Here is a 21,614-nt window from a genome sequence, read left to right on the forward strand (position 1 = left end):
TCACTATACATGTATCTCCATACAATTCATTTCACATTCATATTTTCCAAATATAGAAGCCTGAAGAGCATATCTGGGAACATGTACCAACTTTTTTCAGAAGTTTGTAATGGAGTGAAAACTCATTTTTTAGACATTCAGCCTTACCGTTCAGCTTCTAAAGCAATTAAATTTGAAAGTATTAGCCTTTAAGTTCTCTACTTTGAGGACTAGTTTTACATTTCTTTCCTCTTGCTGCCTTGCTAATACAAGTATGTTCAGGATATTGATTATACATGGTCCTGAAAGGAATATTTTAAAGACACGAATATTTTTATACACGAAAACCTCATTAGTCAAAAAGCTGATGGAGTAACTACCATCACCCAAAGTATGAAAGTCTTCTATTCATTTCAGTCAGGGCCAAGAAAAAAGGACTCAAACACACACAAAGGTGGAGTAGCTAGTAATGTTCTCTCGTCAACATTCCAACCATGTCCCCCTTGGATGTCCACCTTTGTTAATGTCCTCTTTAGAAGACTGCAATAAGCAACAAGACTACTGCAAGCTTTGGCAAGTGAAGGACATTCAAAGCTAGCTACCAAGCCAGGCCAACATATGCTGAAAGTCTCCAAGAGTTTTAAGTTGAGCAGAAAAGGGATGAAAGGGATGAGGAAGGAGAAGGAAGTGTGCAGATGTAACTAAGCAATTGGTCATCTGAGAAGCATGACTGAAGAAATACCAAGAGGATTCTCACCAGCTGTTTGAAAAGACAGCAACACCTAGAATCTAAAGAAGAAAAAGCCTCACTAGAGATACACTGATTCATAAAGCAAGCCATGACAAGTAACCATGGAGACCTGTAACAACTAATCAGAAGGTCTCAAGTTTCATGGGGCAGGAAAGAGGTAGCTGCCACGCTAAAAACCCCTCTAGCTAGGCAGTATCCAATATGCACAGGGAAGGATACTGAAAACCAGAGGCCCATTATGAAGGAACCCTGCTGGAATTCTCCCAGATAACTAGGAACTTACAGAAATACCATTTAGTCATTAATACCAGACAACTGGATTAGGGAAAAACTACAACAGCACCTTCAGAACCTATGAAAGCCGAACCAACACTACATCAATCATGTCTAGATTAATAAGGATAAATTGAAGCAAATGACATTTGATTTTGAAAATATAAGGTTTAATAGTAGTTAATTAAAACCAAAGTAGATATAATCAGCACACTAGAAAATTCTAAGAATTTACCACCTAACAAAAAATATTTGGTGAACTGTTACTACCAATACTGAACTTTAAAAGCAGTGTGTACAGATGCAAACACACTATATAAAGCAAGCAGTTTACACTGTAACATAATGACACTAATTTCAGCGTTAAATAGTACTATTTTTATCTCATATATCTAGATCAGCCATTTCCAAACCATTACATGAACTATATTAAGCACTTACACCCACCACACCCTTCAAAAGTATTCATCAGTTTGTCAGATTTCCTTGTCTGGATGTCCCTAGACTATACAGCACTGCAACTGTACAAAGAAAATCAAATTCATTCCGCTTTGCTTAATGAATCATTGTTGTGCTCTACTTACAACCATAAAGAGAGAGAATTTTACCCCCAGCCTTGGGCCTCATTAAGTTATTTATCTCCCTAGTCAGGGCATGCTTGTTAATCAAGCCAAGTCCTGTACTCAGAGCACAGCAGCAAAGTTTTGTTCCTCTGTGAGGCTGAAACAGGCATGTATATTTCAGCAGCTGCTTACACAGTCAAGAATGCACCAAAAAAGGGAATAATCTCAATTTGTGCACTAAAAATCAGTGAGTATTATATCTGTGATTTAAACTGCATAAAATATTTAACCATGGGTAATATTCAGACAATATATTTTATTTTTTTTAATCTTTTACCCTTACATGAACGTTGCTGTAGAAATGCAATCACTGGAGGATGCTTTCCTACTTCCAAAAGTTATACTGAGCAACCCTCTTGGCTAAAACTAGCCCTACGATATCCAAGCTGCATTAAAATACGTTTCATACTAAAACAAGGTATAATTTACTAGTAACTGGAGTTTCAGATGTACAGTCCACATCTACATGTTTCTTCAGCTCTTAAGATCAGGTTCTTACACCCGTAGGTATCTAGGTAAGAGCAAGCTTACTTAAGTATGTTAGAACATGACTAGGACTGCCATTTCCATTCCCTGCTCAAGACACGGAAAATGACAGACAGCAGTCACACAGGTAAGCTGTACCTCCCAAACTACTCTAGTGACTAGCAAAACTTCTATTTCAGTGACCTTCCTCAAACACATCCATACAGGAGAAGAGTCCAAGCAACAAGCTTGATACAATCATCTGGAGATGAGCCTTCAGGAGGCACACAAAGGGTGGCTGCAAGAACTCCCTCCGTGAAATCAACTTCCACAGCAGCAGCAAAGGTAGCTAAATGATGACAGGTCCACACAAAAAGGTCGGGCTCGGGAGCAACAGCCTTTAGATAAAGGAGTCAAACAATGCTGAATGTCCACTGTATAAGACACTGGTTTCCTAACAAAGATAACAGGATGGAATGACATCTGAGTTCATGAAAAAGCCCTAAGAAGTGAAATACAAGAAACATGATGATTTGATCTGTACTCTTGATCAAGTTTAGGTATACAACTGTGACACTAATGATGTCTTTTGACTTTACAATAGAGGAATTAACTTTTTTTTTTTTCCTGGGAAACACAGCTAATATGCTGATTCTTGGGCTGGAGCTGGACATTCATCTCATTCAAATTAAGTACATTTTTGAGGACTGTGTTTTTCAGAGTAAAACTCTGTGAGACTGAAGCATAATCTCACTGGCTGCTGCAACCATTAAAGAACTGAGCATGTGATGAAAACAGCATTGCTCAAATTCCTGGAAAGCTGGTAACAGTCTGCTTTCGAAGTGCAATTTATGATCATTTACAAACTAAGTTGGACTTGTGGCCTTGACTCTTGTGTATAGCCAGACATGATGCCTGTACCAATATCGAATCAAAAGAAAAATCAATCACGAAACTGAACTGGCAAAATAAAAGCAAACCTGTAAATAAGTAAACAGACAGATCTCTCCTTCCAAAGAGCAGCATTAGTACTGGTTTGCAAATGCTGAAGTCATCCCTGCCCGAAGAACCATCGTAAATCTCTAATTTTGATTAGATGACTAGGATGATAGTAGGCACTACCAATGAACAAAAGAAGATGCACTGGGTAGTTGTGTCCTCAAAGCCCCAGTGTCTAAAAAGGAATTGGTTCAAGAAGCATTTACAGACCATCAAAACTTCATTAAGTGAATGCAGTGACATTTCCTGTGATGATTCTCGTCTGTACCATGAGGAAAATGGACTGAATGGTTGAGAATAGCTTTGAAACATGTTCTCTTTTTAATTAAGTAGTTGGGATACTAAAAATATATAGACATCTCTCGTAACAAAACCTCTTGACTCCAGTGCATCAGCACGAGGTGATCTCTTTGCTGTGGGACTTCACAAAGTTACATCCTAAAGGGACACCAAAACAACCTTTGCAGGTGTTGAAACTGTTGAAATACCATTACTGTCAGCCTCAAAGATACAGAGGTGAAGATCACTTTTTTGTGTGTGTGCGATCTCCTTGTTGTTCAGCACTTAACCAGAAGATGGAGAACAAGCCTTTCATCACAAAAAACTCCAGAGGAGTCTTTTGGTAACTGCCCCAACTTAAAGAAAAACCCAAAACCCCCAAAAGTTGCTGGGTTAAGATTCCCATGAAAGACATTTTAATCAAGAGGGCTAGAGGCAGCTAAGGAGTAGCTGGGATGCAACCAGCATTTATGTCCACAATGTATGAGGACAGACTACCCAACTAAGATGCCAATTGAATAGAATATTCAAGTAAAAACTTGAACAGTTCTTGAACTAGTTCTGTATGTTAAAAGAAAAAACCCTTACTAAACAATGTCTAATTTAAGCCAAGCCTACCTCAGATTGCCCAAGACTTCATTATCTAAGACATCTGAAACTAATAGTGTGACAGATGATTTTTAAAGCATTTTAAAGAGTAAACCACATGCTTATATACAGTATGAACCCCACTATATCTCCTGCCTAATTTAAAGATCACAGAGGAAAGGTGGGGGGGAAGGACGGGGAGAAAAAGATATGTATCTATTCCTTTCTCTGTGATATGACAACCCTCTGATCAAGGCATTTCTCCCTATCACCATAATCCTAATCCATCTTTATTTCCCTTTCACCTTTGCCTCCAACAAAGAACCTCAAACACAAATTACCTGTTTCCAATTTGTTGGTTTTGGTTTTTTTTTTTTGTTACTTGGGATGCTCTGCAGGCAAGCTGATTCTAGCTGATACACTAGAACAAAACTTACATAGGAAAGCATGGGTATTTCAAACCTGTGCACTGCAAGCATCAGACAGAGCAGCACCATCTGAAATACTGCTGCTCTCAGAGGTGTGCCAAAATTACAGAACCAGGTTATACTGATGTAAGTCAACAAAATCAATTTCTGTTTATTTAGGACTGTGCACTGAGAGGTCATTTTACAGGAAGTCAACTCAGTGTTGTATTTTTAATTCACTGCCAAAGCAGTTTAATTAGGCAAATTAAAAATGGTATTAGTTAACTGATTCAGTATTTCTTTACCAGGGCTTAGCACTGTTGACTTGATTTTGTAGTGAGGCAAGTGCTGCAAGAGTATTAACTCTTACATATTTGTTATTATAATACAACACAATCCAGAATCAAGTAGCAGAACTTCAGCAGGTACAGAATACGAGACTGCATTTACAACGGATGACATAACCAAATATGATAGTTTTTGCTAATGTACAAGTACTATTTAAATAATGGTTATGATCAAAAAACATCACTCCCAATTTGTACTCCATTTTAGTTTTCAAAACTTTTCAAGATTAGGTTGCTGATGTGCTATTTTTACTTTCAATGTGCCTTCTGAATTGTTTCACAATGAAGTTGTTAAGCAAAGTATAGCTTTAGAAAGCCAAGATGCCTTTGGCTGAAGTCAGTTGATGTTGCTTTAATTCTTACAGATATTGACTTGTGCCCAGAAGAGAGGACTGAAGCCAGACTCTCAATTCCATCACTTACTACAAGCTTGTATTTAAGCAGTAGTTTTCATTCTCAATTTCTGCACACATGGTGCAAAGCTATCCAGTTTTTTTTCCCATTACTACTCCTCTTCTCCACTGATAGGCTGCAGTTCCAATCTTTTTCACTGCTTTTGCCTTTTCCTTCAAACAGAAAACTGCAGCTGCTTTTACACTTTACACCCACATCCTAACACCATCAGCTTCTCTATACAGTTGAAAGTAAAGTCAAGATCAGTAAGTACTGGATTAGCGAGTCCAAGAAAAACTCATGAAGACAGACTTCAGTGCAATGCACTGCACAAGGATCCATACAGCAGAAAGCTGGTGCTGAGAACCCAAATCCCCAGTGTATCCATCACAGGACATCTTGCTTCCATCTAGCTTTCAGCTTGTTCCATTGACTGGATAGCTATTAGTGGCTGAAGCAGACTGCCTGCAATCCCTTTTGAAGCACAGCCTATGGTTTAGTTTCACCCAAAACACATTCAATTTCCACACTGCAAAGGAGCTTCACAAGGTACAACAAAGTGTGGTAAGCAGGGATGATCAGAAGATCACTTCCAAAGTGAACTTCTTGTCTCATGAGTGCACATCTCTGGTAAAGAAAGTTAAGACTAAGTCCAAGAAGAATCCATGTAACGATAATCAGCAACATAAGGAAACTCTTTCCTTAAGATTAACTTTTTGAGGGTTTTTTAACTATTGTTATCATTCAATTTGTAAGTACATGAGCAGCCTGAGCCTTCAGCACACAGTGTAAAAAGTTAATCACGCCTCTCACCCAACTATTTCTATTTCTATAAGGAAGTTACTCATTAATACCTCACTAGGTAGATAAAGTAACAACAAAAAAATTCCACATTTGCTTTCTAATGCATGTAACACCAAATAGCAGGGAAGTACCACTGCCCACAATTTACAGATACAAACCCAAGTCAGATTTAAGTGTGAGACTGAAAAATACATTTACATTTCTAAAGCAGAGCCTACACTGGAGGAAGGTTTTGGAAAAAAAACCAACACACCACCTCAGCAGATATAGCAGAGCTTGTGGGGGACTGCTACGACTCTCATAGCAGTAACTACACCATCTACCATCACCAAGAAAACACCACAAAAAACACAGCATGGAAGAGACATGAGTGACTCTGGAAAGTTAATTACCAAACACAGAACCTTCTGTTAGAATTCTCTCCCCAAATATAAGTCCGAAGGTGCAAGCAGTTTGTATGCTTTTCACCTGGGCATGCTGAACACACTGCATGAGCTCAGATTGCTAATAATTAAATTGAAAGAGGCAAAACAAAAGAGAAATTACCTTGGTGCCATTTCCTTCCGTTATTCTTCAGTCACTATTTTGCTTAAAATTCAAAGCCCACCTAGTTTTAGAAAAAGAACTAAAAAACACGCAGAAAATAGTCTCTGCTCACACCCACGAACTGTTTTAAACCAATTATTTATAATACCAGGAAATAACTTAATTAAGTCTCAGACTCTGCCATATATAATAATAGAAATTATCCTTCTTTACGCTTCTCTTCAATATTTCAATGTTTTGCATTCAATATGCTTTTTCTGACCTTGCCAATAGTATCTGATTTCTCTCTTCCACCCTTATGTAAGAAGTGAACTTGTCATAGTCCTAGGCTACATTTTTCTCATTCAGTTTTTCATTCAGGTCTCAAATTTAATGTTGTCACCCTGACCTTCATATTTTAGTCTGTTTGGTTAAAAGCAGTATTCAGCAGTTGGCTATTAAACTGGCATTTCAGGAATGCAGTGGGATGCTCATTACAGCAAACTTTTATCCACTGCCAGGAAATCTAATTTACCTATTCTTTTAACTATTAGACCGGCATATGGGCAGATTAAAAACAGTAAGACAGAAATAACTGTCTAATCTGAAAATATGTGCATTTCCTTCAATACAGGTGACTTGAACCTGCTCTCTCAGTCAAATAAGACATTACAAATATTTCTATAGTTGATCTATGCTACGTTTTTGTATTAGCTATCAGCTGAATGCAACTTCTCCCACTGCTACTTCAAACCTTTTTAATTCTGATAAGAACATAATTGATAATCTTCTTCCTCAGCAGAAAGGTTACTTAATTGCCATTTTAAGCCTGTCTATTCAGGACAGTCAAATTGGCATCCCAAAGAATGCTTCTATCTGATCTGTATTTCCTGTGAAAGAACAAGGTGATGCCCACCTGATTCACACAGAGTCTAATAGCAAACTGTATCCTTACACCAGTGTCACGGTATGGCCACTGTGTCCATGTGCAAGGAAGGAGAGGAGCCAAGATTATGCTTTCTCCTGAATATGTTAGCAACCCTGAGAAGAACTCTTGAGTTCCAGCCATCACAGTGATGTGGTTCATTAAGTCTGAATGGGTATCCAAAAGCAAGGTTCAATTGCCAAGCCAAGTTTCAACTAAAACATTATGCAAGTTCCAGGTCTGTAGAATTGGGATATTTAAGTTTTATCATCTTCAGTATTATGGATTCGTAATCAGAAGCTACTTTCTATCTCAGCTATTCTCCTCATAAGAGCCATCCTCCAATGATTAAAGTAAAAATGAAGTTCAGATTGTGTCTTTTGTGATTCTGAACATTTAATCTCTTCTTGTCCTCATCTTCTTGCGCTCATTCTGTTATAAAACAGTGTGCTACCATGAGCTCCTGAGACATGCAGAAATCACAGGACTGAGGAACTCCTTACTTGTAATTTGATTTAATGCCTGATCACTGAATGTACTTTACTGATTCATCAAAACAGTATTCAGTGTATTAGATACATAAATATCAAACAGGATTTATCCATTCACTAGAATCAATTCTCTCCATTTTGAATAACAGAAGACAAAAGAAGTCTTACCAAATTTTGTTCTTTATGATATAAAGGAGATTGAGAAAGCAACACCATATTTGCTATCAGCTCAAATAAAAACTCTATATTCAACCCAAATTATAGTAGCTACAAAATAAACACTGGTCTTTATCCTAAAGAATTTTACTCCAGGGAGTCAAGTTTCTCAATGCAACAAATACATCTGTCCATCAGCTAGGAGAGAATGAACACCATGAGTCAGTATCTGAGGCTGGATGGAGCTTTGGCAGAAGTTGCCCATGTTACATGAGTCCCTTTACAGGCAAAGAACTCTCTGACTAGCTCAGAATAATTAACAAAATAATCAAACGAGAACTACATTAGTTAGCACAGGATTTTGCTGATTCTCTGATTAAAGATTCACTTACCTTAGCTTCATACTGAGAATCATGAAGCCAGAAACATTATACACCAAAAGACTGCACAATAGTTACAGAAGAGAAGATAGAGAAGAAATTTGTTTAAACTATTCCTAACCAAAACCTATAGGCACACATTTTTGCAAATTTAATCCCATTTTCTATTGGATCAGGCTTATTTTCAGAGAATAATTTTATAAATCTCCATTGCCTTTTTGATGTTACATACACCTTCTTTCTGAATGCCTTTGTTCTGCCAAGTACTAGGTGTTATTAGATTAACTCTTCCCAAATGAAAGCACTGCAGTTCACCATTAGAGCTGAAAAATCCCGGAAATAATACCATGGAGCTGCCTTTAATGCACATTCAGAAAGGTGAATAAAAAAAAAAAAAAAATTACACACCTCAAAAACACACCTGCACACTTCTTAAAACACAAAGCATTAAGCTAATAACATATGCAAAAGCACAGACCTAATAGGGGATAGTAGTTCAAAAGAGAGTTTAAAGTCATAGTTTACCTGCTATTTAAATTTAAATTTGCAAGTTATTGTACATCATCATTTTAGGGAAGCTGATGGCATAAGAATGTAATGCTAGTTTCGCTCATGGAAACCAAAGAATTATACACACTGTACTGTAACTGCTCAAGGATTTATACAGAGGCCTTTAAAAAAAACTATGCTAACAGAAAGCTTTTGATAGATATAAATCAATACCTGGAACGCTATTTCTTGAAGACAGTCTCTGTATATACATGAATCTGAGCTAATTTCTTTGGCTGAAGAAAGAATATGTTATGTCTCCTATCAGTTCCAGCTTGATCCCTAATTTAGGGAAGTCTTATGTAGAAACCACCTACAATATATAGTACGGCTGCATAAAGCCTAGAGTAAAAAAATATGACATTTAAATGGCAGAGTAAATGGTAAAGGCCAGATGAAATTCCCCGATGCTTAGTCACAATGGAAGCAAAGATGCCCCAGAAGAGCTTTTTAGCTGCTTTTTTTTTTTTTTGCTGCCTTCCCTCAAGATCTGTGGTTTATGAGATATTCATTCGCTAACAACCACCAGAAAGAAATATTGAGAGATAGAGGAAAAAAATGGACTGAATATTCAAACAGATGTATAATTTCCTTATCAAGGAACTGAGACACACAATGTGGATATTTTAATAAAATGAGATGCCTTACTGAGCATTAACATATGTATATATTCCTTGTACAGTCCTGCACAATAAGGAAGGTGTTTTCCATAGTCAGCATTTCATGTTTTTTAAACAGTGAATCTTCAGCAACCATATTTTTGAAAGCAGCCTAGACATCATTGATACACATTATTCAAAAGTGGGGAATAAAGTTTGGATTTGTGGGAAAAAGTAAAGGCAGGAACATACGTGCCAGTACAGAAAGTATCTAAAACATTTAGATACTGAGCTACTTATGCATAGAGCTGTGCAGTTATTGTTTACAGCCAGCTACAATGGGTGAATTGAAATCTACAGTGAAGTCTTCAGATTTTTTATTTTTTTTTAATGGCTGAAGGACTATGGAAAGCAGAAGGGCTCCCAGTCTTTGAAAGGGCAATAATCACCAAGGATATTACGGAGGAAAACTAACTGCAACCACACTTCATACCCTGGAAGTACTACCTTTTGGCTAAAAGTATTTCTCAGGGAAATGGTAGTTTGTTGACAGGAGAGGTTTTCCTAATTTCAGTAAAAGCATCATCTGTAACTCAGCAAAAACTGCAGCAGGGTCCATCAAGGTAACTATGAAACTAAATATCTATTTGCCAAAGGGCAATCTTTTTTCTTTCCAACAGTAACTAAGTGGAATGCTTGATTTTAGTATTATATGCAGCACCTTATACAAAAAAAAGTGCGTTTTGTCAAAATTCTAAAGTTTTATTAATTTTAATACCTCCGTCTACATTGTACCATCTTCTTAACTACCTTAATTTTTTATGCTTTTGAGAACTATCACTCTTCTCTGGACTCTTTGTACTAGGAAGGAAAAATAGTATGTTTTACAGGAAAAGTACTTAAATCCTAAATCTTACGTAAGTTGTCACCTTCTTTCCGAATTCCTGCAGGTACATACTTCTAAACCATTATAAGGATGTAGTAACAAAGCAAAAAGGGACAAAAAATAAAATCAAGGACTGTAAAGACTCTGTTCACAAAAGTGAAAACTAGAGAAAGACTGAAAATAGACTTGAAAATCTAAGGTGCTTCCAACAGAAAAGGGGTGTGCTACTTTCCACAATTACATGGGATAGGACGAATCTCCATAGCCTTAAACTGCAGCAAGAAATTAGAGATCAAGTTAGACTGCAGTGGGTGCAGAGGAAGATCTGAAGGCGAAGATAACTGAACTGAAAGGTATTATCCAGGGATGTTTTTTAATGTTTTCTACTGGAAATTTCTGGCAACAGGTTAAACAAGCATTTGTAGCTATGGCTTACCAATAATTAATCCTATTAATTATTAGGTTAGGAATCATGGCCTGGCTGACTCACTTTGACACAGGAAAATTAAAAACTTAGAGTACAGAGCTCAGAAGTTCTAATGAAGACCAGCTCTGATGTGGCATGACACTGAAGCTCAATGCCATTACTGAGGACAAGGACTAAATCAACTTTGCTCATTTGATTAGACTTACCCTAAACAGTGAGGGTGTTTTGCTAAACATATACACATTATACCCAGACATGCACACGTACAGTTTTACTTGAAACCAAGACAACTTCCCTGACTCCCCACAGTTTAACTTAAAAAAAAAAAATCAGGGGGTGTCTTTTTCTCTCCCCCACCCCCAGTCAATAAGATAATGACTGTTTGACATAGAAGGTCTTACAATGATGAAGGAACACAAAACTGCCTGAGGCAGCTCAAAGTTTGCATGAGATGACAGAGTGATGACAGTTGTTTTTCTCCGTGCATTTGGGAATCTCTGTGGTATACTGCATTTTAGCAGATTCCTTGTGATTTCTGGCAGCTGTACATCTCCCCCTGAATTGCAGATCATCTGGAGGTCACACGTGGGAATGCAAAATGGAAAACTATTAGAAGTTATGATGGAAATCTTACACTTGTGGTAATGTATGTAGAAAAAAAACTAGCAACTGTGAAACCAGGAAGAAACAAAATGTGGTAGAGACAAATGTGCAAACACAGAAATATAAAAACAGAAGCTTTTAAGGGTTGGCTCAGTGTAGAAATCACTCACTGGACTCAAAAGAGAACACTTTTTTTCTACTTAAAAAGTAGAAGTTCCAGAATTTGCGCGCACTCAAAAGAAGAGATGGAGACCTGGTTACACCAGAATTTATTGAGCTGAAACCTAAAAAAAAAAAATAGAAACCTTATCAACATTCACATTCCAGCACTTTGTGACTATATTACATACTTGTAGCTGTTGAGCCAAACAAAATTAAGGGTGGATGTCTACACACTCAATTAAGAGTTTGATAAATGCGTGATATCAAGAAAAAGAGTCAATGTCTTCCTTATAAACACCAAAATAGTTCAAATTGAGATTTTTCAAAACCAGATAAGGGATTTGGCTGTACAATTCCCATTTAATTTAATGAGCATAGAGTACTAAAATCCCTTATTCACCTTTGAACCTAAGGAACCTTCAGTGCTCTGCTGCATATTCTTTAGCTTTCTTCAGTATGAAAATATGCTTATTTCTTGAACATTATGCTATGCACTTCAATTAAAAAAATAAATTAAAAAGTTGATTTATGGCAACAAGCTGTGTGGTTTCTAGGCTCCAGCATCACTACCTGGCAAAATAAAGACACAAGACTTTCCAAGTTCTCTGTAGTTATTTTATACCTAGAAACTAAACATTAAAAAAAAAATAAATAGGCAAGTGAAATCATACTGAGATAAACACTAAAATATTTTTTCAGCAATGCGCTTCCAGGCTTAGGATATAAATAAGACTCTAAGTTTTGTATACATGACTAACCAAATTATTCTTTCATGCATATATATGCAAAGACTATCCTAGAAATCATGGCAGGTGTCTTTAAGCTGCTACTTAAAAAATATTTCTGAGATGGCTTTCACAATTACATGGATTTTCTATAACCTCTGTCGTGCAATGCAAGCTAAACATACTATATGAACCACAAATACTTTATTGCTTTAGGCCCCATAAAGGATTAAAACTGCAGAAGAGGTGGAATAAGTATTTTGGCACCACCAGCACAGGTGAACAGATGCAAAAAAAAAAAATCTCAGTTGAACTAGTATAAAACCCCATCCATCCAGCATCACCTCTATTTAATACATAAACCAAGGTCTGAACAGACGCTTCACCATTTGAAATCAGAATCTTTCAGTATCAGTCTTCAGCCTGCAAAAACAGATACAGCCTTCTTACAAATCTTGGTCTAGAAGAGACAATAACATTTCAAAACAGCACAGATTTTTTATCTAAATCAGTTTCTACACAACTGTTTCCTTCAATGAAACTTGTTTTTAAAAGGTTTATGGTTAAGAAAATTAGTGAACTTGGGCATTGCAACTGACTTTTGCAACAGCCATTAAAATAAAAAAAATAATTTTCGTTACACTTTAAATCAGTCAACTACTGAAGTGCACAGTAAGCACATGCACCCATAATTTCAGTGATAAATCTGCTTCAGACCAGTAATCTACTCTGTACATGATAGTGTATTCATTCCCACCTTCCCAACTACTTCAGTTCAATGAACAGCTCATTCACAAGCTAGAGTCAAGCCGGAGCCAGGAAAGTCAGATTTCCACCTCCCAGTGTATGAATTTAAGACAGCAGGCACAAAGATTAAATAGACTGAGAACACAGTGATCTGAGCCAACATAACCCAACCTTGTTTCTGTGCACTTACATAGACATTCTGCCTAAATAAAGCATGATAAATTTTGACTGAAGAGACATCCAGCTCCTGTATATATAAAATGAGAAAGGAATATGCTTAAAATATTTAGCAGCCAATTTCCCTGCTTAGCAAAAAGTAGACCCCAGTTAAATCCAGAAGTGACAGACATGTAAATTAGCATGGTACAATGGCTACCACCAAGAATCAACTCTTTGAGGAAAGAGATAAAAAAAAAAAATAAATCACAAATCAAACACAATTCAAACCAACCATGTGAATTCATTCTTATGCCTTCCACCTTTTAACAATTTGCCTACATTCCATAAATGGATGACGGAGATGTGTAAATAAAATCATTGCTTTTATCAGACAGACTGCAGAAGTAGCCATTTCTGTGATTTTCTGTGGCCTAAAATAATTAAGGACTTGTTTTATACCCAGCTGAGAAAGGCCATCTAAGGGAAATCGGGGCAACGTATAGATACATACATGACTAAAATGAATCAGTTTGTTTTAACTGTAGAGCTAGCACCACAAAGTTTGTTTAGAAAGGGATACTCAGCAGGGTCACCAGTTCAGCAGACACACCTGCCAGCATCCCTGCTTTAGGAACAGGACCAGCCCTCGAGAAGCAGGCCCTTCCCCGAGGCAGTCGCAGCCAGACTAATTACACACAATGGTGCTTCCAACGGTGCCAGCCCAGGAGTCCTCTCCTGAGGTGTGACTGCGTTCCCTTGACAGGGCGAGAAAACGACGAGCAGCATCGCAGACCCACAGACCTGCCCACCACCACCAGAGACTTAATGTAGCCAACCACCACTTCACCGCCCCCTTTCCCAGGATGGCAACAACTCCGCTATCCCTCCAGGGTACGAGATGGGGAAGGGAGAGGGGAAAGGTCGGGGGGCACAGAGCGGGAGCCTCGTACAAACGGGACCCGAAACGCACTTTCAGCTCCTCCGCGACCCCTCGGCGGAGAAGCGGAGCCTCCATCCCCCGGACTGCCGACTCCCTCCTTCTCCCTTCGCCTCCAGGGGAGGAGGGGTGCCGAAAGGAAGGGGACGGGGAGGGGGGGGGCCCTCGGTCCGCCACCGCCGGGAACAAAGGGCCCTTCGATAAGCCGAGCCGCAGAGCACAACAAAGGGGCCTAGAGACCGCGAGAACCGGGGCGGCCGCCGGGGATGGACGGGGAGGGGGAGAGGCGGGGGAAGGGGATTACAGGCCGGCCCGGAGCGGCCCCGACGCAGGGGGGCGGGCCGTTTCATCTCAGCCCACAATGAACGGCGGCGGCGTCAACCACCCGGCGGAGCCCAGCCCGGTCCGGGGCACTAACTCCCAGCGCTGTCGTCCCCCCCCACCCACTCCCCTCAACCCGCCCGGGCCAACCGCCGCACCGGGCCGTTGGTTGCGGCTTCCCCCGGGGCGCCTCGGCGAGGGCGGCGCTGCTCCCGCCCGGCCCCCCGCACTCCCTGTCACCCGTGCACACACACAGCACATACACACACCCCGCGGGGGAGGGAAGACCGCGGGCGGGCCCAAGGAAGGGAAGGGAAGAGGCGGCCTGACCTGACAGAGCTGCGCGCAGTACTCGGTAGCCGCCTGCACGGCGGGCTCGGGGCTCTCCCGCAGCCCCGTCTCTAGCTCCACCAGCCGCTCCCGCAGGCGCTGCATCTCCAGGAGGTCGCCACCTAGACTGCCGCTCTCCTGCTCGGCTTCCTCGTCCGCCATCTTCGCACCCCGCTCTGTCGCGTACGCAACCCCCCCCCCCCCCACTGCCTCGGCCTCTCGGCCCCCACCACTCCGTTTCCAGGTCACGTGATTACACAATGCCACGTTCCAGGGAGGGGTCACGTGCCTAGAGACGACGCGGGGGGGGGCGAGGGGGCGCTCGCGCGTTCCCCGCGGCGTAGAACAGGGCAGGGGGGCGGGGCTAGAACGCGAAAGGGGGCGCGCCTCCGCCCGTCACGTGACCGCGAGCGCCACGCGCCAGCCCCCACGTGACTGCCCTCCCCACCCTCCCGCCGACGGGTTTTGGCGGCAAACGGCAGGAAATGGTGGCGATGTCGGTGCGTGCTTGTCGGTGGTGCCCGGCAGGAAGGGGTCTGCTGGGGCCGCCATCGCTGCTGCCCCTCCAGCTCTGTGGGCACTGGTAGCGCCGGAGCTGCTTTCCTCACGCCAGCTGCCACAATGTGGTGCAAGGCTGCGTTGGGAGATCCAGTAGCCTGGCCGTGCTGTTTTCTCCAGGCTCCTGCCCGAGGAGGCTACATGACACCGAGTCAGCTGTGGTCAGCGCTGCTGGAGTTGTGCTGCGTGGTGTTCACTGTCTTCCTCTGCAGGAGGTAACAGAGTGTGCTAGCCTCGAGGATGCCACCGAGTTGTTGTCTTCATACCTGCATCCACCTGCTTTTATTATAACTGGAAGTGAGAAGTGTGGTTTTTCTCTTCAAGTGAAGCAGTTGAGATCTGGAGGGCTTGGTTGCCCACACCATCCTGGTGCTGTGCCAAGAACCCTCTCACGCACTACTGGTGTCCTCAGATCAGTGGAGAGCTCCAGTGATGGGCGTTAAAGAAGCAGAGGAAACTCACCCATCACAGTGGTTGGCCTGAGGCATTGACTCTGATGAGGAGGAAAATATGGACCTGATGGGAACTGAATTGGCATGGATACATGCTTTGTAGTCTTCTGTGCTGTATAGGTTGACACAGGTTGATGACTTCACACTCTTCGTGTCGCCAGCGTTCACTGTGGAACAGAGGAAGAAATGTGTTACTGCTGCAAGAGTGTTGTCTGTCAGGACTAAATTGCTAGCAGTGATAGAATGCGCAGTGTGTTGAGTGGGGCATTTCATGTTATCTGAAAAATAAGGAATACTACTGTATCGCACTAACTTCAAGTGGCTGCAGAGGTTTTTGGCTGTAAGAGACTGTAGCTGCAGACTCCTACGTATGGCAGCCAGTCTTGCTTGGACAAAGTCTAATACAACATCCTACACCAGCTAACTTGTATACCCACTGGACTGATTTGATAATTACGTACTCTTTGTCACAAAGGAAAAATGGGGATGCCTACTTTCAACTGTGTACAGTTGAAAGCTGGGCGGTGTGATGGACTGAACGTTGAATCTGAGCTAGAAAGAAAAGAGGTTTCTCTGAGATTGCAGAAATGTTATTCTGTAACTGTAGACATTCACAGTGATAGTATTAAATATGCACCATTTTGGAGATGGACCTGGGGGTCTGGTCCAAAAATGGTCACATTCTGGGTCATGGCAGTAAACCCAAAGTAGTGTGTTTCTAGTTTCCCATACAAGTAACAAAGTAGATATTTTGTTTGCTGTTGTAAGCCTGAAACCTAAGTTTCTGATATTTGTTGTATATGATACCCGTTCTGTTCTAAGCAGCAGAAGATAAAACTTTCAACTTTCCCATTTAAGGCTTAACGTAGTACCAGAAAAATGTCTGGTCTGTATGTATTTCTCACCACTAAACTGCTTGTAGCACGAGTGCTAATGAGTGATGCAAATACTAGAAGCAACTGCGTGAAGACCCATTTGTTCTTTCCCAATCACTTAATTTATCTACAAGAGCTCAAACAGTTTCTCCTATGGATAACTCTTTCAGTCCTATGTTGTGATATGTGTAATTATTTTCACTTCAGGGTAAACCACAAAAGCCAAATTCATATTGATAGTCCTTGGTTTAGCTTGCTGTCTTGTTTCCTCCTTGCCCAGAGGGTTTTCTGAATTGAGCCCAGGCCAGGAAGCAAGGAGAGACATGGAATATGAATTTCTTGCTCATGCAAAAGGTTAGCACTTGGAGATGGTAGGGTGAGGGTCATTTGTTTTGTTTTCATCAGGGTCAAGCAGAAAGGACCCTGCCTTTCAGTTGTCTATCCTGAACAGGACTTGCACTTAGGCCTCTGGGGGCTTTGGTCAAGGGAGAATCGTGGTTCACAGGCAGATAATTGCTAAGCTTACACCTGAGAGACCAAGGAAGGAATTAGTAAGTAGAAGGAATAACCACAAACGGCAGTGAATAAGAGTATTATACGTTGTGGTAGATAGAGCTCATGGAAGAGAAAAACTGGTGCCTGGTGGTGACGGGAGAGAAAGAAATTGTGCAAAGAAGACAGTCTGTTCAGATACCTCTTTTCTCCATGGATTTGTGAGGCAGGCTATCAGTGAAAAAATTAATGTAAGAGAGAGGAGGCTTACTACTGCAGGGGAAATAACGTCAAGGAAGGCATTTGCTGGGCTGGAAAATACAGAGAAGAAAGAATAAGATGAGGAAGATATGCATACGGGGAAGGGCAATGAATCTGGGGAGGTGGGAGAGGAAAACATGACAACAAACCAACTGAAACAGTATAAATAATAAAAAGAGGGTAGAGACAGTGAGAAAGAATAAAAAAAATGATGGAAGACTGGAAGGGGAAGGACACGAGTTTTACACCACTACAAAGGTGGAATTTCCTGTTAAAAGGAATTGACAGGCTTGTTACTAGGATGTGCTAGAAATACAGATTTAAGATAAAGGCTTGTGGCAATAAACATTCCTCATCATCAGAAATTCCTTCGGGATTTAGATACACTCTTCCCCACTCTTACTCTTGTCACTTCCTTGACTGACTCAGTATTTCCACAGTGTGGTATTTTCCTAACTCCACATTTCAATTCTCATGTTTCAAATAAACCTGTCATTAGGAGGAGGCGTATCTTACGGCTCTTCAGATGCTCTGGTTGTATGTTTTGGGATGCTGGGTCTGGCTATAAATGTGTAAGAGAAAAAGGAGTCTTCATGATCTAAGATCCCCTGTGTGTGGGTTATTTACCTAATAGTTGTTTGAAATCACTTTAAAAAAAAAACAGAAACGATTTATGTGATGTCCCACTACTGGTTTTAAGATGCTGGAAGAGAAAAATCCTAGTGAATAGCAAGAGGAGTACCAGAGGTTAGGATGACAGCAAGGAGAAAGAGTTGGTATAGTGATGAAAGTGTTGCTTAGATTGTATGTAGATGGTAGTTGGGAGAAGGACTATAAACTCTTCCAGGGAGAATGTTGTGTTAGCAAGAAACGACTGTGATGTTTATGTATCATTGGAGCCCTGGCAACAAAGCTAGATCTTTTAGGCATGGAATCAAAGAAGAATAGTATGGGTTGGAAGGGACCTTCAAAGGTCATCTAGTCCAACCCCCAACATAACAGAACATAGGACAGAACAGAACCTGGGACAGGAGTACACCAATATTAAAACATCCATGGTGTTTGGGAGGCAAAGGGGATTGATGGAGGATTAGAATTTACAATGTGATAAAGAAACAAAGGATAGGAAAGATGAAGTAGAAGTTGTTTGAGTCAGCGTTGGGGAAATGCAGCAAAGATCTTCTGTTTGAGAGCATGAAGATGTGTTGGAGATGTCCAACATCAAAGGTTCAAAGTCTGAAGAGAAATAGTTTTTGTAAGGTATTAGGAAAATACTGGAGCAAAAGTAGGTTAATTACTATGGTCCTTAATTTCAAAGGTCAAATTCTGACAAATTAGGGGAATGAGTTGCTGACGACAGCTGCATCTAGGTGGTCAAGGACTTGCATGTGGAGAAGGCTTGGCATCTGTCAAGTCTCTCTGAAAAACAAGTATCTCAAGAGGGACAGTCAGTCCCAGCTGGATAAATAGCCACTTCAAAAGGGTTATTGGGAACAATCAAAAGCTTGAAGGGAATGGAACAAAATGATTGCTTGAAAAATATTAAGAAGGTTAAGGATAAAGTGAGAATTGCCAGAAGCCCAGCTGAGTTTCCTTACAAAGGAAATTAAAGCAGCGGCTAATGAGAAAGAAGCTATGAAAACAAATGTTTCCACATTTGAGATGAAAGGAAAACATGGATCCCATACCCATCTGAAACATCAGAAGACCTTTATTCAGCCAGAAATTTCCATTAATGATGTAGGTACAAAAAGATGAACTGTAATAATGAAATGTGCCGATGACACAAAATAGTGAGACACTTTCAATATGAGAAGGATCAAGACTAGGTGACCTTGAGAACCTAAATAATAGAATGAATCAATTTTAATAACACAACACACAAGGAGACTGATAGCAGTACTTTCTGATAGGGGGTAGCCTCATTAGTTGGAAGTGACAGTGGATAGAAAGTGCTCATTGTATTGGTTGATGATGACCAAGTCACAGATATGATCCAGCTACAAAAAAAGTTACTAAAATCACACAACATGCCAGGTCAGCTATTTCCATTAGATACTGCAGATAAAAACATTGGTCTCATCGCGTCTGAAACAATTTGTGTGATTCTGGTAATTCTGTTATTCAGGAAAGGTGAGCTCACACTGCAGGAGGTACAGGGAAAGACTCAAAGGATGATCAGTAAAATGGAGGTGCTGTTTTATGAGAGGAGAATAAAAATGGTTCATGTAGCTTAGTGAAACAAAAGGTGAGAAGAAGTATAATTTCAGCCTAGAAACACTAAAAGTCAGCATCAGTTAGGACAAAAGCTTTTCAAGCTAAAGGATGGTGCCATGTGAGGAAAACCTGGTGTTAACTGATTGCTGAGTATGTTGAAACAGACTTAGCTATCATGTTAGACAATAAACAGTGTTATTTCTAAGGCACTTGTGTGTTCCTCCACAACATTACAAAAGAAAACAAAAATGGTACGTTTGAGGAAGGGGATCAGGTCCTGAAAACTGATTGCAAGTGAAACATTAACTCCAAGAGGGGGAAGAAAATTAATCTCATGTAGTCACACCTTTTTTAATGATACTGCTGGCTTTTGTCAAGGCTGAGGCCATTTTCACCCATATTCAAAATCACTGATGCATGTCTATATATATTATTCAGTAATCAAAGAGGTTTAATTGTCTGGCATCAAGGAAACAAAACATCTGTGCAGGGTGTGGTCTGTAGGTTGTCTTCTGCATGAGCTGGGAGAAAGAAAGCAGAAAGTTTTGCAACATCCATTTTCAGACCGCATGGAGAATCTTCTTATTCCAGAGGGAGCAAATTAACGACGACGGGGGACAGCCCATTTGAAAATACAGCCTGGGTCATGGCTTGAGCTGTTTTCTCAAAAAGTTTTGTTCCTACAAAATAGTTTCAGAGCTATCTAAAAGCAAGGGAGTGGTTTTGTTCTCATTTTACATAACTCAATACAAACCACAGTGCTATTACCTGTAATTAATGGTGCCTTTTTTCCTTTCCAGTTGTCTTTTCTGCTTATCATTTTCCTTTGTTCACTTCCCAGTGCACACTGCCTGAATCCTTAATAGTTTCATTCTCATTGAGACGATCTTAACAGAGTTCTAGCTGTACTTAAAAAATTAAAGGGAAGAAAGGGAATCCTGGAGATGGAAATGTGTTCCCCTCATTGCGTTCTTTTCTTCATTCCCTTCCCGTTTGACAAGATAAGCATTTACATTAGGAGGATTCCACAGTAGCACTTCTTTTAGTTTTGTGTGTTTAAGAACTGGATCATTTTTCATGGGTGCAGAAAAAGGGATTTGGCGTCAGGATAGGGCAGGTTTTGTAAACAGCTTGGGGAGGGAGTTTATTTGACATAACTACTGTGAGTATCTTGCTAAGAGGTAAAGGAAGAATTCGCTGGTAGGTGTGAGGTAAATGAAATAAAGACTTTTTTTCTCATGTTGGATCAGCATTCTGCATTGCTGATGCTCTGTGATTTAGCTGTTTTATGGTCAGTTTATTACTTAATAGTGGCACACAGCTCTTTGCTATGATAAAGCATAAAAATGCTTCCCAAGAGTATGTTTTACAGCAACATATTTATTTAAAAAACGAATATTTCATGGATTTCTTTCTTCAGCAAATTAATACTGAAAACCTTTGGTGTAATACAGATGCCAGTGCCAATAGATGGAAAAAAAGGTACAGCTGGCAAAGGGCAGGAGGAAGTAAGGGATGGATTTTAAGCATGGATAGTATAAATGCTCTGTAATCCCTTACCATTCTCTGACTGCTGATGAACTACATGTACTGCCTGTTACAGCAATATTGATTGCAATCAGATGATAAAATCATTGCACAGAGAAAGAAACCACTGCAGTGAAAACGAAAAGATGGAAATGTAATGAATTCTTGATTCAAAAATGATTTCTTGGAATAAAATGAAAACCTCATTCTTATAGCTGACAGTGAGTCATGGGAATAACAAAATGCTGAAAAAAAATACAACTATTTTAAAATTCGTTTCAAATTATGTTTTTATCTTCAACAATCCCACACTTTTCATCAACATTCCTTATGCTGCAAATTTTCCTCACTCATGGCTTTAGCTTTACTTACAATTAATCCACTGGTATTACAGAGATGGAG

At 40.3% G+C, this 21,614-nt stretch overlaps 1 protein-coding gene across 1 annotated transcript in view; it reads right to left on the reverse strand.

Moving 5' to 3' along the window:
• ZNF292 (zinc finger protein 292) overlaps positions 1-15,208 on the reverse strand; it is a 37,336-nt gene extending 22,128 nt beyond the window's left edge. Inside the window, exon 1 of the mRNA XM_057412446.1 lies at positions 14,831-15,208. Within this exon, the coding sequence (XP_057268429.1) occupies positions 14,831-14,992 (162 nt within the window). The 5' untranslated portion in view covers positions 14,993-15,208. The remainder of the gene's footprint in view (positions 1-14,830) is intronic.
• Between the last annotated feature and the right edge of the window lie 6,406 nt (positions 15,209-21,614).

Source organism: Pezoporus wallicus, unplaced genomic scaffold (genome assembly GCF_028554395.1).
Source record: "Pezoporus wallicus isolate ANWC-B61680 ecotype Strahan unplaced genomic scaffold, APGP_CSIRO_Pwel_v1 contig_4788, whole genome shotgun sequence".
Classification (NCBI taxonomy): Eukaryota; Metazoa; Chordata; class Aves; order Psittaciformes; family Psittacidae; genus Pezoporus; species Pezoporus wallicus.